Source organism: Rana temporaria, chromosome 7 (genome assembly GCF_905171775.1).
Source record: "Rana temporaria chromosome 7, aRanTem1.1, whole genome shotgun sequence".
Lineage (NCBI taxonomy): Eukaryota > Metazoa > Chordata > Amphibia > Anura > Ranidae > Rana > Rana temporaria.
The window spans coordinates 53,167,286-53,186,044 of record NC_053495.1 but is presented as its reverse complement, the minus strand read 5'-3'; the positions used below and the strand labels follow the sequence as shown (position 1 = coordinate 53,186,044).

The 18,759-nt window shown below is 43.7% G+C and overlaps 1 protein-coding gene across 4 annotated transcripts in view; it reads right to left on the bottom strand.

Moving 5' to 3' along the window:
* HDAC11 (histone deacetylase 11) overlaps positions 1–18,759 on the bottom strand; it is a 61,631-nt gene that overhangs the window by 14,911 nt on the left and 27,961 nt on the right. For 3 of the 4 annotated variants that reach the window (XM_040359373.1, XM_040359374.1, XM_040359372.1), the window contains exons 3-8: positions 12,031–12,179; positions 8,748–8,848; positions 6,588–6,704; positions 3,578–3,620; positions 1,264–1,340; positions 1–63 (exon numbers count right to left, since the gene is read on the bottom strand). In XM_040359373.1, coding sequence (XP_040215307.1) covers positions 1–63; positions 1,264–1,340; positions 3,578–3,620; positions 6,588–6,704; positions 8,748–8,848; positions 12,031–12,179 — 550 coding nt within the window. The remainder of the gene's footprint in view (positions 64–1,263; positions 1,341–3,577; positions 3,621–6,587; positions 6,705–8,747; positions 8,849–12,030; positions 12,180–18,759) is intronic. The other variant, XM_040359375.1, reaches the window with a different exon arrangement.

The window sequence follows — 18,759 nt, the reverse complement described above, 5'->3', positions numbered from 1 at the left end:
CTGATGAGCATCCAAATCTATAATTGTTGCCTTGGATATTCCTTCAACACGTTCAAATAAGAACTAAAAAAAAAAAAATGTAATATGCCTAAGATTTTATAACACATATTACAATAGCATGATATTAATATCTCCACATAAAGAAATACATATAACAACATATAGTAACTGGCTTATTTTCACACTGGAAAAGCCGGTCACTGCAAGGGCATATAGAATGCAATTTTTTTCTATGTGCCCCATTTCCAGTGCAATGCAGCCCAGAGGCACAGATCAATGAGCTGCTATTTCTATTTATAATTAAAATGTTATCACCCATAGTCTTCATAAAGCCTTTGCAGATTCTGTCGTGTCAACATCGGCTGCACTTAAATGGGCACATTCATTGAGCTGTACTGACCACTGATCATGATGGGGGGGTTTAATTTTTTCTCCTAATTTCCTTTGACACCAAGGCAAGAAATGGGAAGGTTTGACCAGGCAGGGAGACACAGATGTTGCAACCCCTTCCCGTTCCATTTAATAACTATAAAGCCTCATACACACGATCGGACTTCCATCTGACTTTTCCATGGATTTCTGTCCAAAGGGCGTTGTCCATGAACTTGGTACGCATACACACGGCAGAACTTTTTCAGCCAACAAAAACGGACGTACAGTACGTACTACGTGGTTTTCTGCTCTTTACCGCCACCCTTTGGGCAACTTTTGCTATTGTTGTCTGATCTTTAGCATTGGTTCTGAGAATGCGTGTTTGTACTTTGGACTTTAGTCCGATGGACTTGTCTACACACGCTCGGAATTTATGAGAACAGATTTTGTTGTCGGAAAATTTGAGATCCAGCTCTCAAATTTTTGTTGTCGGAAATTCCGACAGCAAACATCCGATGGAGCCTACACACGGTCGGAATTTCCGACAACATGCTCCCATCAAACATTTGTCATCCGAGCGTATGTACGCGGCATAACTGTACTTTTTGTAGATCTATGTCTCCCTATCCAAGATATGTCCCATCACTTTCTGTCCTTCTGACAAACTGTCAACTGCCCAATGAGTATGCAGACATCAGCCTGTCTCTCCTCTGTCCAAAACTAAAAAAATGTTTGGAGTTTGAATTCAAAGTGACAAAAATTTTACCATTAACACAGAAATACAGAAATTGCTTGCTTTAATAATACACTAGCTTTTGGACCAAACTTCTTTCAGATTTCTTACTCCTATAGCTAATTCAGAAAAGGTAATTGTATTATTTCTAATTGTACCTTGATAGCTAATGTTATATCAGCATATGCACAAAATCCTCCACCTTTGTCGCCGGAACAATGATGGAAGCCACCACCTTATAATAAAATAAAAAAAAACAGGATTAGGATGACATGAAGCATTATTCATAGAGGGTAGAATTTCCTACTAATTTTCAGCGTTAGGCTCCGTTTCCACTATTTGCCGTGATTTTGATGTGACTGGAAACAATGCCTGTGTATTCTTGAGGTCTATGGACCTCAAGTCGCATCAAAGTGGGACCAAAGTAGCGCAGGGACTACTTTGAAGTCGCTGCGACTTGAAGTCGCACAGATATGAACTTGTCATGCGACTTTGCAGTCCCAAGTCACAATTATAAGTAGGGTTGTCCAGATACCGATACTAGTATCGGTATCGGGACCGATACCGAGTATTTGCGGGAGTACTTGTACTCGCGCAAATGCTCCCGATGCCTGAATAGAATACTTTTTTTGTATTTATCAACATGTTCTATGAAAATTCTTTGAGTTTTTTACTACTGCGTGACAAGCAAACAAAACATTTTTATTCATTTTTACTCATTTTTATTCTTTTATAATGTCTTGAGTTAGAGTTCTTCATAATTCTAAAGAAAATATCCTTAGTCTGTATTGTGGTTTGAAAACTGTCACATGACATTTAAAAAAAGTATCGGTATTCGGTATCGGCGAGTACATGAAAAAAAGTATCGGTACTTGTACTCGGTCCTAAAAAAGTGGTATCGGGACAACCCTAATTATAAGTCACACTAGTGGAAACCGAGCCTTATGAACTTTAACAATATTAATTATAAAGCATACAAAGTAAATGGGAGCCAGAAATTAAATTAGGGCTGATTAGGATTATTTCCTGAGTTAACATAGGATTAAATAGAAACAATTTTTACTTTCTTTTTAGTTAACATGTAAGGTTTTCAAAATATATGCAGACACTTCTTTGATCTGCACATAAAATAACTACAGGCCTACCCCACTTTTAAGTTCACAATGGGGTTTATTTACTAAAGCTGAAAAGTGCAAAATCAGGCTCACTTCTGCATATAAACCAATGAGCTTACATGTTTTATTACCCAGCTTAACTAAACAAGCTGGGGTACGAAGCTCATTGGTTTATATGCAGAAGTGAGCCTGATTTTACAATTTCCAGCTTTAGTAAATAAACCCCATTGTGAACTTAAAAGTGGGGTATGCCTGTAGTATAAATATTTATACAACAAACTTAAAGTGGAGTTCCACCCAAAAATTGAACTTCCACTTTTTGGAACCCTCCCCCCTCCGGAAATTCCGACCATGTGTATGCTCCATCAGACTTTTGCTGTCGGAATTTCGAACAGCAAAAGATTGAGAGCTGGTTCTCAAATTTTTCTAAAATCCGATCGTCCGTAGCTATTCCGATGCGCAAAATTCCAATGCATGCTCGGAAAAAATTCAACGCATGCTCGGATGCATTGAATTTTATTTTTTCGTCTCGTCGTAGTGTTGTACGTCACCGCGTTCTTGACGGCCAAAATTTCAGAGAACTTTTGTGTGACCGTGTGTATGCAAGCCAAGCTTGAGTGGAATTCCGTCAGAAAAACCATCCAAGGTTTTTCCGACTGAAAAAACATCCCATCCGATTGTGTGTACGTGGCATAACATTTGATTTTGTAATGAATGGAGTTTACCGAATTAAAACTACATACACTGTTCGAAATTTGTTTGTTTGAGAATTTTTTTTCACCCTGCAGTCCAAGATGAACATCAATTTGATTAGAAAAAATAGCCCTCTTAGTAAGTTATTTTCCTAGTAATTTTTGCTCGAAATTATACCCATGTATGACCAGCTGAAAGGATATGTTCACCTTTTGTAACATGCTTCACCCATATTCAGGGTATAACATGTTACATGCTACAAATGTGCTGGTCCCCACACAAGTAATAATTATTATGTATAATTATTTTTTAAAAGGTAAACTTATGCTTTAAGAGACCACTGTCTGTGATGGCTCAGCCACTTCTCACTGGCTGAGCCATCACTCCATTGCTGCTCCCTCACTAGTAATCAATATTTTGCAACATTTTGCCCTTTCATTGGGTAGAATAGCAGCTGCATATCTAACTCAATCCACTGGCATGGTGTTACCACCAGCAGAATTTCATGTGACATGGCCCTTATGCAAACATATTGCAAATATACAATATTGAAAACAATCAATAGTTAATGAGTCCTATTTAGAACTGTTTTTCTTTATGTTATGAAAAATTGTTATGTTAAGGAACAAATTATTTGTTTAAATAATTTAAATATTATACTTGCCAACATTAATTGCCCATCCTCTTTCTATGGCCAGTTTTCCAGCCTAAAAGAAAAATGTGCAGTTAGATGTAGGTGGATATACTGGACTGATGTATACCTTTTACTCAGTGGTGATCTTCACAAAAAGACAAAAAACTCCAGTGATGAACAAAGAAAATAAATCAATGAGCATTGACTCATGACCTTTTTGTCTGATTTAGCCTGTCAGTCGAACAGTGACTGTATCAAATCACGTGCAGTCACTGTTTGGTTAATTGTTTGAGTGCTGCAGCTGCTTTAATACAATAGATACAGTAGCATGGGAGATTCCTCCATCCAACTGTTCATTGTGGATGGAGGAATATATTGATTTCTCATTCAGGCCACGTCATTGAACAAAAGAAACCAAAGTGCGTATGGCTAGCTTACACCCCCTACCCCACTGCAGAGTCCAGAAGGCAACACCTATTTTCCTTCATCAGTTTTGCAGCTTCCTATGAAATCTTTACATCCAGCCTGTTCATAGGATAGTGAACCAACATTATCACCTCTGTCCAGACAGCAGTAAAGCTAAAACGAGGAAGTAACAGAGTGATCTTCCTGTCTGCACAAAATAACCGAGATGTGTAAATGAAAAGGCTGAATAAAAATAGTTACAAATATGTTAGCAAGTAAAATGCATACGTAAGCACATACTGTATTTCAACTTTTTACATTTTTTTATTCTTAGATTTTCTGCAGTGGCACTTTAAATTCAATTTAAAAAATACAGACTAACCCTGCATACACACAACCTACAGTAAGTTGTTCAAAAGTGGCACTTATACTGACTGCATTAATTTAGAAGTAATAATTTAAAACTAATGCCGCGTACACACGTTCGGTTCGTCTGATGAAAACGGTCTGATGGACCGTTTTCATCAGACGAATCGATCGTGTGTGGGCACCATCGTTTTTTTTCCCCATCGGTGAAAAAACGTAGAACCTGTTTTAAAATTATCTGATGGTTAAAAAAACGATAGAAAAAAGCGATCGTCTGTGGGGAAATCCATCGGTTAAAAATCAACGCTTGCTCAGAATCAAGTCGACGCATGCTCGGAAGCATTGAACTTCATTTTTCTCAGCACGTCGTTGTGTTTTACGTCACCGCGTTCTGACACAATTGTTTTTTAACTGATGGTGTGTAGGCAAGAATGATGAAAGTCAGCTTCATCGGATATCTGATGTAAAAATCCATCAGACCGTTTTCATCAGATGAACCGATCGTGTGTACAGGGCATCACTTGTCCTTGAAGTGTTTTGGGGCTTCCTTGTGGCTCAAATGACACATTTGGATGTTAAAGTGACATTAGTAGCTGTTTTCTGCTGTGGACTCTTCTCCTTTGGCACTTCTTCTATTCTCCTCTCTTTATATTCCTTTTCCCCTTCCACCACCCCCCCTCCCTTTTTTTCCCCTCTCATTTTTTTTCTCATCATTTATTATTAATATTTTTTTTAGCGAAAATTGTTGAAGGCTTTGGATGACAACATACAGTTTGATCACGACGAACCACGGAGGTTTTCTGATGGCTCTACTTTCACAAGCATTTTTACTTACTAACTTCATTGTATGCTTTGTTTTAGTCAAGCAATGCTGTTTCCTGCCTCCGAAAGAAAGTTATTTCTAAATGGTCTCTCTGTTACTCAGAGTCAGGGCCGTTTGAAGGAATTTGGGGGCCCCAAGCAAGAAGCGGGGGAGGGGGTGTTGCTGAGTTTCAAGTTGAGAAGCGGGAGGGGGGGGTAAGTTGACAAGTTTAAAAAATTATTCTGCTATAAACCAGATAAGCAGGGGGGGGGGGGACTGCTGCAGCCGAACGTGGGCTAATACTTCTTCTGACTGCCTCCCCCATGTTCTTTTTAACCCCCCCTCCCTACCGCATACTGTTGCATACAGCTGCTGCCCCCCTCCCTACCGCTGCTGCCCCCCTCCCTACCGCATACCGTCGCAGCTGCTGCTGCCGAACGTCAGCTAGTACTTCTTCTGACTGCCTCCCCGGCACCCCCCCATGTTCTTTTTACCCCCCCTTACCGCATACCGCGCTGCAGAAGATTCAGTTTGCTGTTCCCGGGCCCGGACTAAAAAGGAAGTGAGCACTGAGTGTGTGCACATCCTGTCAGTCCGGCCGGGAACAGGAAACTGAATCTCCTGTACCACGCGATTACGGTACCCGGCCGGACTGCAGAAGGAATGAGGAAAGGAGCTCGGCCACGCCACAGGCTGCAGCATTTATAGGAAGCGGCGGCGCGGCAGCGCTCTGCTGGGGCCCCAGGCCAGCTCGGGGCCCCAAGCAGTCCCTTTTTCTGCCTGTCCTGTTCCGACGGGCCTGCTCATTTCTCATGACACGCGTTTATGCTTGTTATCCTTTGCCTTTCTTCCTCATCATCCAATCATATGCAAGCAAAAATGCTGTTGTTTTTTTTTTTTTAACATAAAGTTTATTTAAGTTTCAAAACAAACATAAAAAAAAAGGCAGTGGATCAGTCTAATCGATCATACATAGATCAGCAGTATAAGACAGTTACGCGTAATGGTATTAGGATACATAATCAACAAGGCATCCAAATGGAAGGAAGTAGTTGGTAGGAGCATACTCTGTTATTTTTTTTTTTTTATGTTCCTTGAACCTGACTGGGTATTCTTTACAAAGTGAAACTTTACCTCATTCACTAATCTCTGAGGAGAATGAGTGCAACTGCACTTGCAAAGTGCACAGTCTATTACTTTTTGTAAATAAACCGCATATCAAATTGCATCTTATATTTGCATTGCAGTACCACTCCAGGTACCACACTGTACCACTCCACACAAAGCCATGTACGGTTTGACATGAAAGCCTGCAACTGCGGCTCTTGATCTCAAAAACATCTAAATTACCCTTTCAAGTATTTGCCACAATATTGTCAGAGAGCTTAAACATTATTTGTTGCTGCAGAAAACATCTTGACAGTCCCCCCCCCCATTTTTTTTAAATTTAATACTCAGTGTACATACCATTATTGTTCCACCTGTCTGAGTTCTCAGTGGTTTCAAAACTCTTCTTTGAACGAGGAAGTTGGGGAGAAGGACGAGAGGTGGGATTTCTGTTATTGTAGCAACCACAAATGACCACTGGAGGTAAAAGTGGTGTAAAGCATGTTTAACAAGATACATTAATTTCTCTTATATACAGATATCAATGGTAGATATTAAAATATAATATATTAAATACATACTATAGTATACTACATTCAATCTAGTAAATTAAATTGTGCTTTTGTCAAACCTTTTTTGTTTGTTTATTTAGACAGCATAGAAAAAGGTGTTTGCCAGTTTTTATTGCACTGGGGAAAGATACTTGTGATGATCTGCAGCTTCTGCTGACATCATTTATCAAAGGAGCTCAATCGCTGTTATGTTGCAGGTAGAACTGAAATAGCTAGATTCAGGTAGAGTTAGGTTGGCGTATCAGTAGATACGCCGACCTAACTCGGAATCTGCGCCGAACTAGGTTTAAGTGTATTCTCAAACAGAGATACACTTAAACCTATCTAAGATACGACGGCTTGCGACGTCCTATCTTAGGGTGCAATATTTTGGCTGGCCGCTAGGTGGCGCTTCCATTGCGGTCGGCGTAGAATATGTAAATCACTAGATACGCCTATTCACGAACGTACGCCCGGCCGACGCAGTACAGATACGCCGTTTAACGTAAGAGATAGGCCACCTAAAGTTAAAGATGCCCCCTAGGTGGCGTAGCCAATGTTAAAGTATGGCCGCCATTCCCGCTTCGAAATTCGAAAATTTTACGTCGTTTGCGTAAGTCGTCCGTGAATAAGGATTTACGTCATTTACGTCCACGTCGAAATCAATAGGTCCGTGCGGCGGACTTAGCCGCAATGCACACTGGGAAATGTAGGCGGATGGCGCATGCGCCGTTCCAAAAAAACGTCAATCACGTCGGGTTAAGCCTAATTATCATAAAACACGCCCCCTCAGCCGAATTTGAATTAGGCGCCCTTGCGCCCGCTGCATTTACGCTACGCCGCCATAAGTTAGAAGGCAAGTACTTGCGTTACGCTACGCCGCCTTAAAGTTGCGGCACTCTGTGTGAATCTAGCTAAGAATGTTTGTCAGTGCTTCCACTGGTTTGCACCCAAGGTTAGCGTGACAGGAATTAAGAGAAAGAACAGCATAAAAGGCAATTGTCAAGATCACCAGCTATGTGGACTTGATATGCACATAATATATAAAGTATGAATAATAAAAATTAGCTCGGACTTTAGAATTGATTGTTGTAAAGTTGGTACATGTGCATAGATATATTGTCCCAAATGCAGGTGGTGTGAGTTTGGGACATTACACCTACCTTCACCCATTCAAGTCTATTGGCAGCTGTACGCAGCACCAGGGCATCCCATGCACCAAAATAGGCAGCATGTATACAGGCAAATGCGATCATGTGCATAAGCCCTAAAACTGATCAAACTGAATACAAAACTGAGAAAACATAAGATGTAGTAATATGAAGTCACGCCTCAAATGAAAGTGTTACTAAACCCACTACAGTAAAATCTGTCTGTCAGAGGGGATAAACCTCTGTATTGTGTAAAAAGGCTCTTTGATCCTGTATGGACAGATCCTACCTCTCTTGCAGGGTCACTCCTGGCAAGGCCAGATAAGACACAGTGAAGGTACTACTGCTGCACATGCTCAGTTTTGGTCTCTATTGCTGGAGAGAACATTTCCTTGTTTGAGCTGAGCTTTTCAGGTCACATAATATTGACATCACACATTTGAGCGTGTATACAGGTCCTAAATGACAGCCCGGTCCCTCCCTCCTCCTCCATGTCCAGTAACTAAAAAAGAACACAGTGGGTGGGATGTCACATCTTGACTGATAGATGATCTGCCTTCCATAACAGCATGAGGACACGGGCTGTAGTGGAAATCTCCTCCTAGCTGAACACTCAGCACTCAGGCAGACCCTGCAGTTTATCATGTGGCCGTGGTATACAGATCAGCCAAATTGTCATATTTCTGGGTTTAGTAACACTTTAATGGTGCACAAGTGTAAATATAAAAACAGGAATGAAATATTAAAAAGAAAAGGTTTGCATACCCCTTTAAAGGTACCTTAGAAGCCATACAGGACACATGTAAAATTAACTATACCTTTAGTTTGTTTAAGTAGCGTCTAGTATGCACAACTAGTAAATCTTCTTCTGTTGCCTCCCTAGCCGTCACAATAGTGTCATTTGTAATTAACTTTTCTTCTGAAAAGGAAAATGTGATATATCAGAGACTGGCTAAAAAATACCACTCACTGGATAAACAAACAGTACAAATATTTAAAAGCAAAAAGGTAAAATATGTGTTATGTAGGTCAATTACATACTGTACATGGCTCCCTCCATGCATTCTGCCTTGCGAACTTCTGTCAGTTCTATGGGCGACCAAGTGTAAAAGGACTCAGCTGTTTGTTTAAATCAGCCTACCTCTGATCTGGTCCACAAAATGTAAAAGGACGCAGAGGTAGGTGGGTGTAAATGGACAAAAGTCCATTTACATCAGCCTGTCCATAATGCTGCATGGACCTTCTGATCAGGTATGCTTGAACAACCAACCAATGCACCAGAACATGCGAACAGGTCCTCTGGGTTTGGTATGAATATTAAGGGGAACCCCGAACCAAAATTTTAAAAAAGAAAAAGAAAAAACCACGTAGGGGTCCCCCTCAAAATCCATACAGGACCCTTCAGGGCTTCAGACCTTTATCCAAGCACGCAACCTGGCAGGCCGCAGGAAAAGAGGGGGGCCTGAACCGTACCAGGCCACATGCCCTCAACATGGGGAGCATGCTTTGGGGTCTACCCTTGCCCAGTGGTTGTGGGGGTCTGCAGGCAGGGGGCTTATTGGAATCTGAAAGCCCCCTTTAACAAGAGGATCCCCAGATCCCGGCCCCCCCATGGGAATTTGTAGCGGGGTACATTGTATCCCTACCATTTCACCCAAAAAAAAGTGTGAAAAATGAAAAAGTATTTTATTAAAAAAGAAAAAAGTCCAGCGATGTAATCCATTCTCGACCCGACGATACTGAAAAAATAAATAAAAAAAGCCGCTACTGATGCCTCCATAGGAGGTTCCCGTCGTGACAGCTCTTATATAGCCGAGGGTAGGGCCACCCGTGAATAGCGGCTTTTTTTTCTGTATCGTCGGGTCCAGAATGGATTACATCACTGGACTTTCGCAAGGACTTGTCCCAAGCTGGCTCGTTTTTTTTTTTTTTTTTCATTTTTTACACTTTTTCGGGTGAAATGGTAGGGGTAGAATGCCGTTTTTTTCAATTAATTTTATCTGTATTGCCGGGACCCGACAATTCGTTACAGCCGCAAGCAGTTTTAAATGACTTTTTTCCTTTAGAAATGTAATTTTGCTGCAGGGGCTGTTCTAAACACGGGAAAAATGCGCCACTTTACGGACATACTATACACACCCCCCAGGTACAAAACTTTTAGGCTGGATTCACACTTGTGCGGTGCGAATTTCAGCTCTCTTATCTCTGCAGAGAGATAAGAGAACTGTTCAGCAGATCATCTCCATTTTAGCTGCGAATTTGGAGACCTGGGAGAGGGGAGGGGGGAAGTGCATTGAGGTGAATGAGAGAAATCCTGATGAGAAATGAACACATGTGCGAATCAGATGCGTGCCCATAGAAGATAATGGGACTGAATTCGCACCTGAGCCGCACCGCAATGCCTAGAAAACGCACGCGTTTTTTCATCAATGCGCAGTGCGAATGCATCGCACATATGTGAACCAGCCTCATTGAAATCAATGTATTTTATAATTTTATGCAACCAATTTGCATAGGTGTGAACCCGGCCTTATTGTTTCACTTTAAGCATTATTAAAATCACTGCTCCCAAAAAAACTGCAGTTTTTACAACTTTTTTTGCATTGATACATGTCCCCTGGGGCAGGACCCAGGTACTCAAAAACTTTTTATGACAATGCCATGCATATAAGCCTTTAAAATTAGCACTTTTGATTTTTCATGTTAGTGTCCCATAGACTTTAACGGGGTTCCACGGCTTTTGAATTTTCCCCAAACTTAGCATAATAAGTGTTCGCCAGAACACCTGAACAACCAAAATTCGGCCCAAACTTATGCTGTTCTGGGGTCCCACTGCGGCTGTCTCGGCTCCTCCCCGCTAAAACGAACCCCCTCTGGGAAGCTCTTTCCCGAGGGGGTTAACTTGCGGGCACGCTCCTGTGTCATACACTTGGCGTCCATAGACGGCTGCGTCATTGGATGCGATTAACAGCAGCGGGAGCCAATGGCTGCGCTGCTATCAATCTATCCAATCAACGGCCAGACTCCATGGTGAAGAGGACGCCAGGGGACGCGCACAGCAGGTGAACGGGCTCAAGTAAGTAAAACAGGGAGCTGGGGGGCCCATGACAGCGAGGTGTTTTTTCATAGAATGCATTAAGGTGAAAAAACACGAACCTTTACAACCCCTTTAACTCAGGCAGGTTAAAGTGAAACTAAACACTCTCAACAAAAAATAACCAAGAGGTAGAGTTTTTCAACAAAAGAGACAGGCAAATTGGGCCAGATTCTCGTAGAATTGGCGTTGGCGTAGTGTAAGCCATTTTCACTACGCCACCGCAACTTACTGGAGCAAGTGCCGTATTCTCCAAGCACTTGCTCCGTAATTTGCGGCGGCGTAGTGTAAATGGCCCGGCGTATGGCCGCGTAATTCAAAGGGGGCGACTTGTATTCAAATTAAGCGCGCCCCCGCGCCGATTGGACTGCGCATGCGCCGGGCTGAAAAAAAGCCAAGTGCGCATGCTCCAGCTCACGACGGAAAACGTCAATGACGCCGACGTGAGCGTCATTGACGTAAAGTCGTATTCAAGAACGACTTAGGAAAACGACGTAACCGACGGAAAAAGACGCCGCGGACCCGACGCCATACTTAACATGGCATACGGCGGACTGGCGTAAGGTTACCCCTCATATAGCAGGGGTAACCTTACGCTTATGGAAACGACGAGTACGCGACGCAAATTTGTTTGGGAATCGGCGTATCAGGCTCATTTGCATAGTCAAATGAGACCTGTACGTAAACGCCACCTAGCGGTCAGCGTTGTATTGCATTTAGGATCCGACGGTGTATGTGACTTACACCAGTCGGATCCTAGCCTAATTCCCGCGTATCTTGTTTTGCGAATACAAAACAATGATACGCCGGCGGGAATTTCGAATTACGCCGGTGTATCAGTAGATACACCGGCGTAACTCTTTTGAGAATCTGGCCCATTATGATTATCCCCTATGAGCTCTGTTTAGTGGCTATTTAACAATCTCTCTCTGTATATATATATATATATATATATATATATATATATTTTATGTTTTTTCAATGATCATTTTAGAAATTGAAATTACCTCTGAGAAAGTTTATCACTTTGCCCCATTTCCCAGAGTCAAATGGATGAAGTTTTTCAAGACCAATGAATGTAATGTTGTAGTCGCTGGAATAAACAATTGGCCAGCAAGTTGTAGGGAAGTCTTGATATAGCTGTGTAGCATGAGGCCTATAAAAAAGAAAGGCAAAGTTTTTCAAATGTGTATAATACAGATGATTTTAAGTGGATATGTACTAGTTTTAAATGGGTTCACCTATGCTGTCTATGAGCTGGCAGATACTAAGTCGCCAAACCTTGCTTTGCGTTACAATAATACTCATCACTGTGCCAGTGTAGCCCAATGAAAACCGTCTTTGATAATGCCCTGTGGGAGGCGCAAAGCGCATTGATGTAGATTCCGGTTCCTTGGTGATGTCACATCTGGCGAGCGTCAAAACGCATGCGAGGATGCAAGAGAACCAAGCGAGTTCCTGGAGCGAGCGGACTGCCCCATATAAGGATGCTTGAAACATGTAATTTAAATTTTGGAACATTGTAAGTGTGTTTTTTTATTTCTTATCTTAATAAACAAGACATGCAACACTATACAGATTTTCTCTCCTTTATGCATGAGTCATAAGCACATCGGAAGATATAAAAGAAGTGTGCATCTCCCTGCTCACCAACCTAAGCCTGATAGACCCACATGCAGTACTGCTAAGGGTCCATACCATCTGGTGAGTTAAAGCACAAAGGGGGTGTGTGGAACACTGATCATCGGGCGACATCTTTTTTTTTTTTCTAAACAAAGTTTTATTTATAATCAAAAGTAACAGTCGTACAATCATACTAGCATTTGTACATGAATTTTAGCATGAACAATGTGACATTTAACATAGCCGGATTCAGTAGTGGAGTGTTCTTTTTTCCCCTTTTCTTCCCCTTCCCAAACAACTTTATTGTAACAGAGAGTGCATACATGTCATTACATACATCTAAAGTGTCAATGATGATATGAGGGTGTGCAGCATTCAGAATACCAACAGTTCAAAGCCGGTGTCATGGCCAACAAAGAGGCATTTTACAATGTACAGGGGAAACAAAGAGAGCAGTCTGGTGCCCACCATGCAGGTACTCCAGACCTGCACCGGAGCGCCCAGCCAGGTGTAGGCCACCCATCTGGCAACATAGACCTGTGGTTCCTCACGTACATGTAGCAAATCGGGTGACATCTTTGGAGCACTACAGCACTTCAGATTATTTCTTTGCACAGGAGCACATTTGGAAGAAAACAGTATTTGGGACTGCCTTAAATTTCTACATGGACTTTCACTGGCTAGATGCTTGTCAGTTCACATTTGATATGTGATTGTATTGTATATGCTTTTGAGATTCAAATTTTATGGTATATGCACTTTAGAAATTTGCACTTAAATGTTGGTACCTTTTGCTCTGTGGTTTATATATTCTGTAACAGGAAAAGCATATAGGCAAAAATAGATCTAGCATGGGTAGATTTTTTTAGAGAGTTTAGATGTTTTTGAATAAAATATATTTTTTGTTATATCCATCTGTGTGGTCAGCCACATGTAGCCGATAAAATCCAATCTATATAGGCGGAGTTTAAATAATTTCAGCTCGCAATCTTCTTCTCTGGAATTCAATATTTTTAAACACAGACCCAACAGTAGGTCACTTCTGTCACTTCCTATACCCCATAAGTTGAGGTATTTTAGGAAGCTCAGGTGGCATAGTGAAGAAGCTAATGGTATTGATAGTAGTAGGGTCTTTCACTTTATTATTGTGCTTTCTTTCTCCCAGATAGATAGCTTAGCTCCATTGTGCCCAACATGCAGCCTGCAGACACTAATCTGTGTTTCCCTTTATCCCTGTTAAAGCAGTGATCTTTAACAATCCTATGCAACGTGTCTCTATTCTATGACTGCCTCCTGAAGCATGTCCCATTATTATAGTATGTTCACAGTCTCTGACCATCTTGTGTATCATGTCCACCATCTCTGACCATCTCCTGTACCCTGCCTATAGTCTCATACTGACTATGTCCTGTGTGTCTGCTGTCTCTGATAATGAATACTCACATCATTTTATGTGTGGTCCTTTGGTGAGGACAATGGCTTAGCTTAAAGGGGTTGTAAAGGAAAAAAAATTTTTTCATAATAAGCATCCTTTACCTGCAGACATTCCTCTTTTCACTTCCTCATTGTTCGTTTTTGCTCAGAAGTTGCTCTATTTCTTCTCTGTTCTGTTCACTTCCTGCTTGTCTGATTGTTACTGACCACCGTGAAGGGAGGCTTTACTGCGGTGGTCAGTGACGTGCTCGCCCCCTCCTGGGAACTACATCTGTGCGGCAGGACGCTCTCTACATGTTAGAGACTTCAAGGAGGTGTGAATTACTGGGTGTGCCACAATGCATACTGGGAAATGTAGTTCTTACATGAACGAGTGCCACAAACCAGCAAGTGAATGAGAGAACAGAAACTAGAACACCGGAGGTGATATAGATGAAGGAATTTAATATTTACTTGTTTTTTAACAGAATCATTACACTATTCTGTCTGTCTACCTTGCAGACATTAATTTTAGGCAAAAAACGTTTTCCTTTACAGCTCCTTTAAAAGAGAAGTATGGCTAAAGCTATTTTAGGCATACTTTTATGGATCACAGAAGTGCAGTTCATGCTGCACTCCTGTGATCCATTTTCAGCCGACAGTGGGCTTTAGAACTTTCATGTTTTTCTCTAAGCTATAGTGAACAGTCTATTTGCCGTTAGTAAATAACCCCAGTGTATCACTCAACCCTTTAATATCCACCTAAAACTAAAATATTTATTTAAGATGGACTGAACCTTTAAGATGATAGATAGGTGTTGAAGTAGACTAAAAGTCAACGGGCCAGATTCAAGAAGCACTTGCGCCCGCGCAACCATAGGTTGCGCGGCGCAAGTGCTTACTTGCTCCGGTGTAACGAGTGCTCCTGATTCAGGAACCTTGTTACAGCGACTGCAGCCTAGGATATGACAGACATAAGCCTCCTTATGCCTTCATATCTCAGGCTGCATTCTTGCGTTGGCCGCTAGGGGGCGCGGCCATTGTGATCGGCGTATAGTATGCAAATTGCATACTACCACCGATTCACAAAAGTTGCGCGGGCCCTGCGCACGCAAGGTACGGAGTTTCCGTACGGCGACTTTAGCGCAAGGTTGCTCCTGCTATAGCAGGGGCAACCAATGCTAAAGTATAGCCGCCCTTCCCGCTCATGAAATTTAAATTTCACGTCGTTTACGTAAGTGATTCGTGAATGGCGCTGGACGCCATTCACGTTCACTTAGAAGCAAATGACGTCCTTGTGACGTCATTTGCCGCAATGCACGTTGGGAAAGTTTCCCGACGGAGCATGCGCTGTTCGCTCGGCGCGGGAGCGCGCCTAATTTAAATGATTCCCGCCCCCGGCGGGATCATTTACATTAGGCAGCCTTACGCCCGGCTATTTAGCATATCGCCCGCGCAATTTACGGAGCTACTGCTCCGTGAATCGCGGGCATTTCAAAATATTTGCGTGGGCGCAGAGCAAAACTCGTTGCCCTTTGCCCACGCAAATATTGCACGGATCTACCTGAATCTGGCCCAACGTTTTTTTTTCCCTATAAAAATAAAAAACATGTTATACTTACCTGCTCTGTTGCAGTGGATTATAAAAGAGCAGCCCAGATCACCCCCTTCTCGGGTCCCTCTATTGCAGGGGTGGGGAACCTTTTTTCTGCCAAGGGCCATTTGGATTTTTGTAACATCATTCGGGGGCCGTACAAAATGTCAGTTAAAGCGACGCAGTGCCGAATCGCAAAAAGGGGCAAGGTCCTTAACCTGCATAATGGTCCGGGGCTTAAGTGGTTAATTCGCATACAGTTCATACTCCATTTTTATGCACTTTCACAGTGGGGGTGCCACTTTGGGAACACATGAACAGAGGGCAGCAACAATGCAGATGGCAAGCATGGCTCATTTAAAATAACTCAAAACCATATTTTATCTGCTGTTTTTTTTATAATACACAGTAGTGGTCATTAACATTGCCTCAGCCAGCTCCTTCTGCCACCACCAGCTCTTGCCACCATCACCTCCTGCCCCCACCAGCTCCTGCCAACATCACCATCTCCAGTTCCTTCTGCCACCACCGTCACCTACTGACACCATCACCAGCTCCGGCCAGAAGCTCCTCCTGCCACCACCAGCTCCTGCCACCATCACCTCCTGCCCTCACCAGCTCCTGTCCTCCAAAGCTCCTCCTGCCATCATCACCAGCTCCTTCTGTCACCACCAGCTCATGTCCCTACCAGCTCCTTCTGCCACCACCAGCTCTTGCCACCTTCTGCCACCATCACCTCCTGCCCCACCAGCTCCTGCCACCATCACCAGCCACCATCACCAGCTCATTCTGCCACCACCGTCACCTACTGCCACCATCACCAGCTCCGGCCAGAAGCTCCTCCTGCCACCACCAGCTCCTGCCACCATCACCTCCTGCCCTCACCAGCTCCTGTCCTCCATAGCTCCTCCTGCCACCATCACCAGCTCCTGCCACCACCAGCTCATGTCCCTACCAGATCCTCCTGCCACCACCAGCTCTTGCCACCTCTTGCCACCATCACCTCCTGCCCCCACCAGCTCCTGCCGCACCAGCTCCTGCCACCTCCTGCCCCACCAGCTCCTGCCACCTCCTGCCCCACCAGCTCCTGCCACCATCACCATCTCCTGCCACAAGCTCCTCCTGCCACCATCACCAGCTCCTTCTGCCACCATCACCAGCTCCTGCCATCATCACCAGCTCCTTCTGCCACCACCGTCACCTACTGCCACCATCACCAGCTCCTGCCACCACCAGCTTATGTCCCTACCAGATCCTCCTGCCACCACCAGCTCTTGCCACCATCACCTCCTGCCCCCACCAGCTCCTGCCACCTCCTGCCCCACCAGCTCCTGCCACCATCACCATCTCCTGCCACAAGCTCCTCCTGCCACCATCACCAGCTCCTTCTGCCACTATCACCAGCTCCTTCTGCCACCACCGTCACCTACTGCCACCATCACCAGCTCCTGCCAAAAGCTCCTCCTGCCACCACCACCTCCTGCCACCAGCAGCTCCCTCCACCTCCTGCCACCACCAGCTCTTCCTGCCACCATCACCTCCTGCCCTCACCAGCTCCTGCCCTCACCAGCTCCTCCTGCCACTATAACCACATCCTTCTGCCACCACCGCCGTCACCTCCTGAGTCCTGCCACCACCACCAGCTCTTTTATTACCTTGAGGCAAGGAAGTCTGAGAATGCAGGCTTGGCTCGCCATGAGCTGGCCTGGTCCGTTTCTGCTGTGGATGCCTGGGCAGCTGCTGGGCTGTCACAGGGCTGTCTGGAGTCCGGATAGACCACCGCCTGGAGCCGGCACCAAGAAGGCAAGACTGCTCCATCCATCCATTCCCTCTCGTGACTATTTTTAAAGTTTGGCGCGCCTGTCAAATCCGCGGCCGCCGCCTGGGCCTGGGGGGGGATCAGCTCAGGACTCGGGCAGCGCCGGGAAACTGTGCATGCATGGCTTTTTTTTTTACGGGGAATCTTGTCCTATAATGGACATTAACGAACACGGAAAAAGTGCCTCACGGTTGGCAACACAGCAGCCAAGTGACACACTGGCGGGTGGCCATTGCGGCTGCGTGGGGGGGCCGGATGGAATGATTTTGCAAGTGGCCCGCAGGTTCCCCACCCCTGCTCTATTGTGATGCTGGCCACTCCTGTTCAGTGAGACACTCGTGGACATCGCTGGACAGAGAGGGACCTCAGGTAAGCGTTGGGGGGGGGGGGCTGCTGCACATAGAAGGCTTTTTATCCTAATACATAGTATTCATGAAGATAAAAAAAAACTTCTGCCTTTACAACTCCTTTAAGCCTCTGCATAACATAGCCGAACCTGCAACCTAATTATCCAAAAAAGTTCCTCACATTGAGATGATAAATATAAAGAAATGAGATCCCTAGCACTTCTGGGTAGGACGTTTCCTAGGCTTTCCATGTGCATCTACTGTTGTCAGCCTTCCAAGATGCCAAGGTGAGCTTTTGATGAGTCTTGCTGAGGAACTCTTGACAGAGTAAGAATTTCTTGCACAGTTTTGACTATGATGCGATGATGAGTCCCATGTTGAAAAAACTATGAAAGAGGACTGAAGGATCTTAGAGGCTACTTCAAAAGAAAAGAACCGTGGCTGATATGACCATGCATCTTCTGGAGATATCAAATTAACTTTGTGGCTTGGAATTTGAAGATTATACAATGTACAGAGTGGAGCCATGGAATTGTAGAGGCATGGATACTTTTTTACCTTTGAATTTTGCATTATATTGTGACCAGCATCTTGATTCCTCATTCCTTCTATGAAATCAGCAGTAACCTAAATTTGCCTCCCTCTGAGCAGCAACCTTATCTCTCTTCCTTCACTATATGATAATCAGCAATCTGAATCCCATACCTATCAATACATTTAACAGAATCTTTTATCACCAATTTTCTTCTCTCTAAATACTGACCAACAATCTAAATCCTTTTTCCTCTTTATGAGCTGAACTATCAGTTTGCGTCCCATCTAGTTTTAGGCTTGCCATAATGTACATTATACAATGTTCTTGTGCAATTTTGTATGTGTAGGGGGCAGCTGTTTTCTATGCTGGCCCTGTTTTAAATTTAGAGGGTAGTCAGAGGGATAG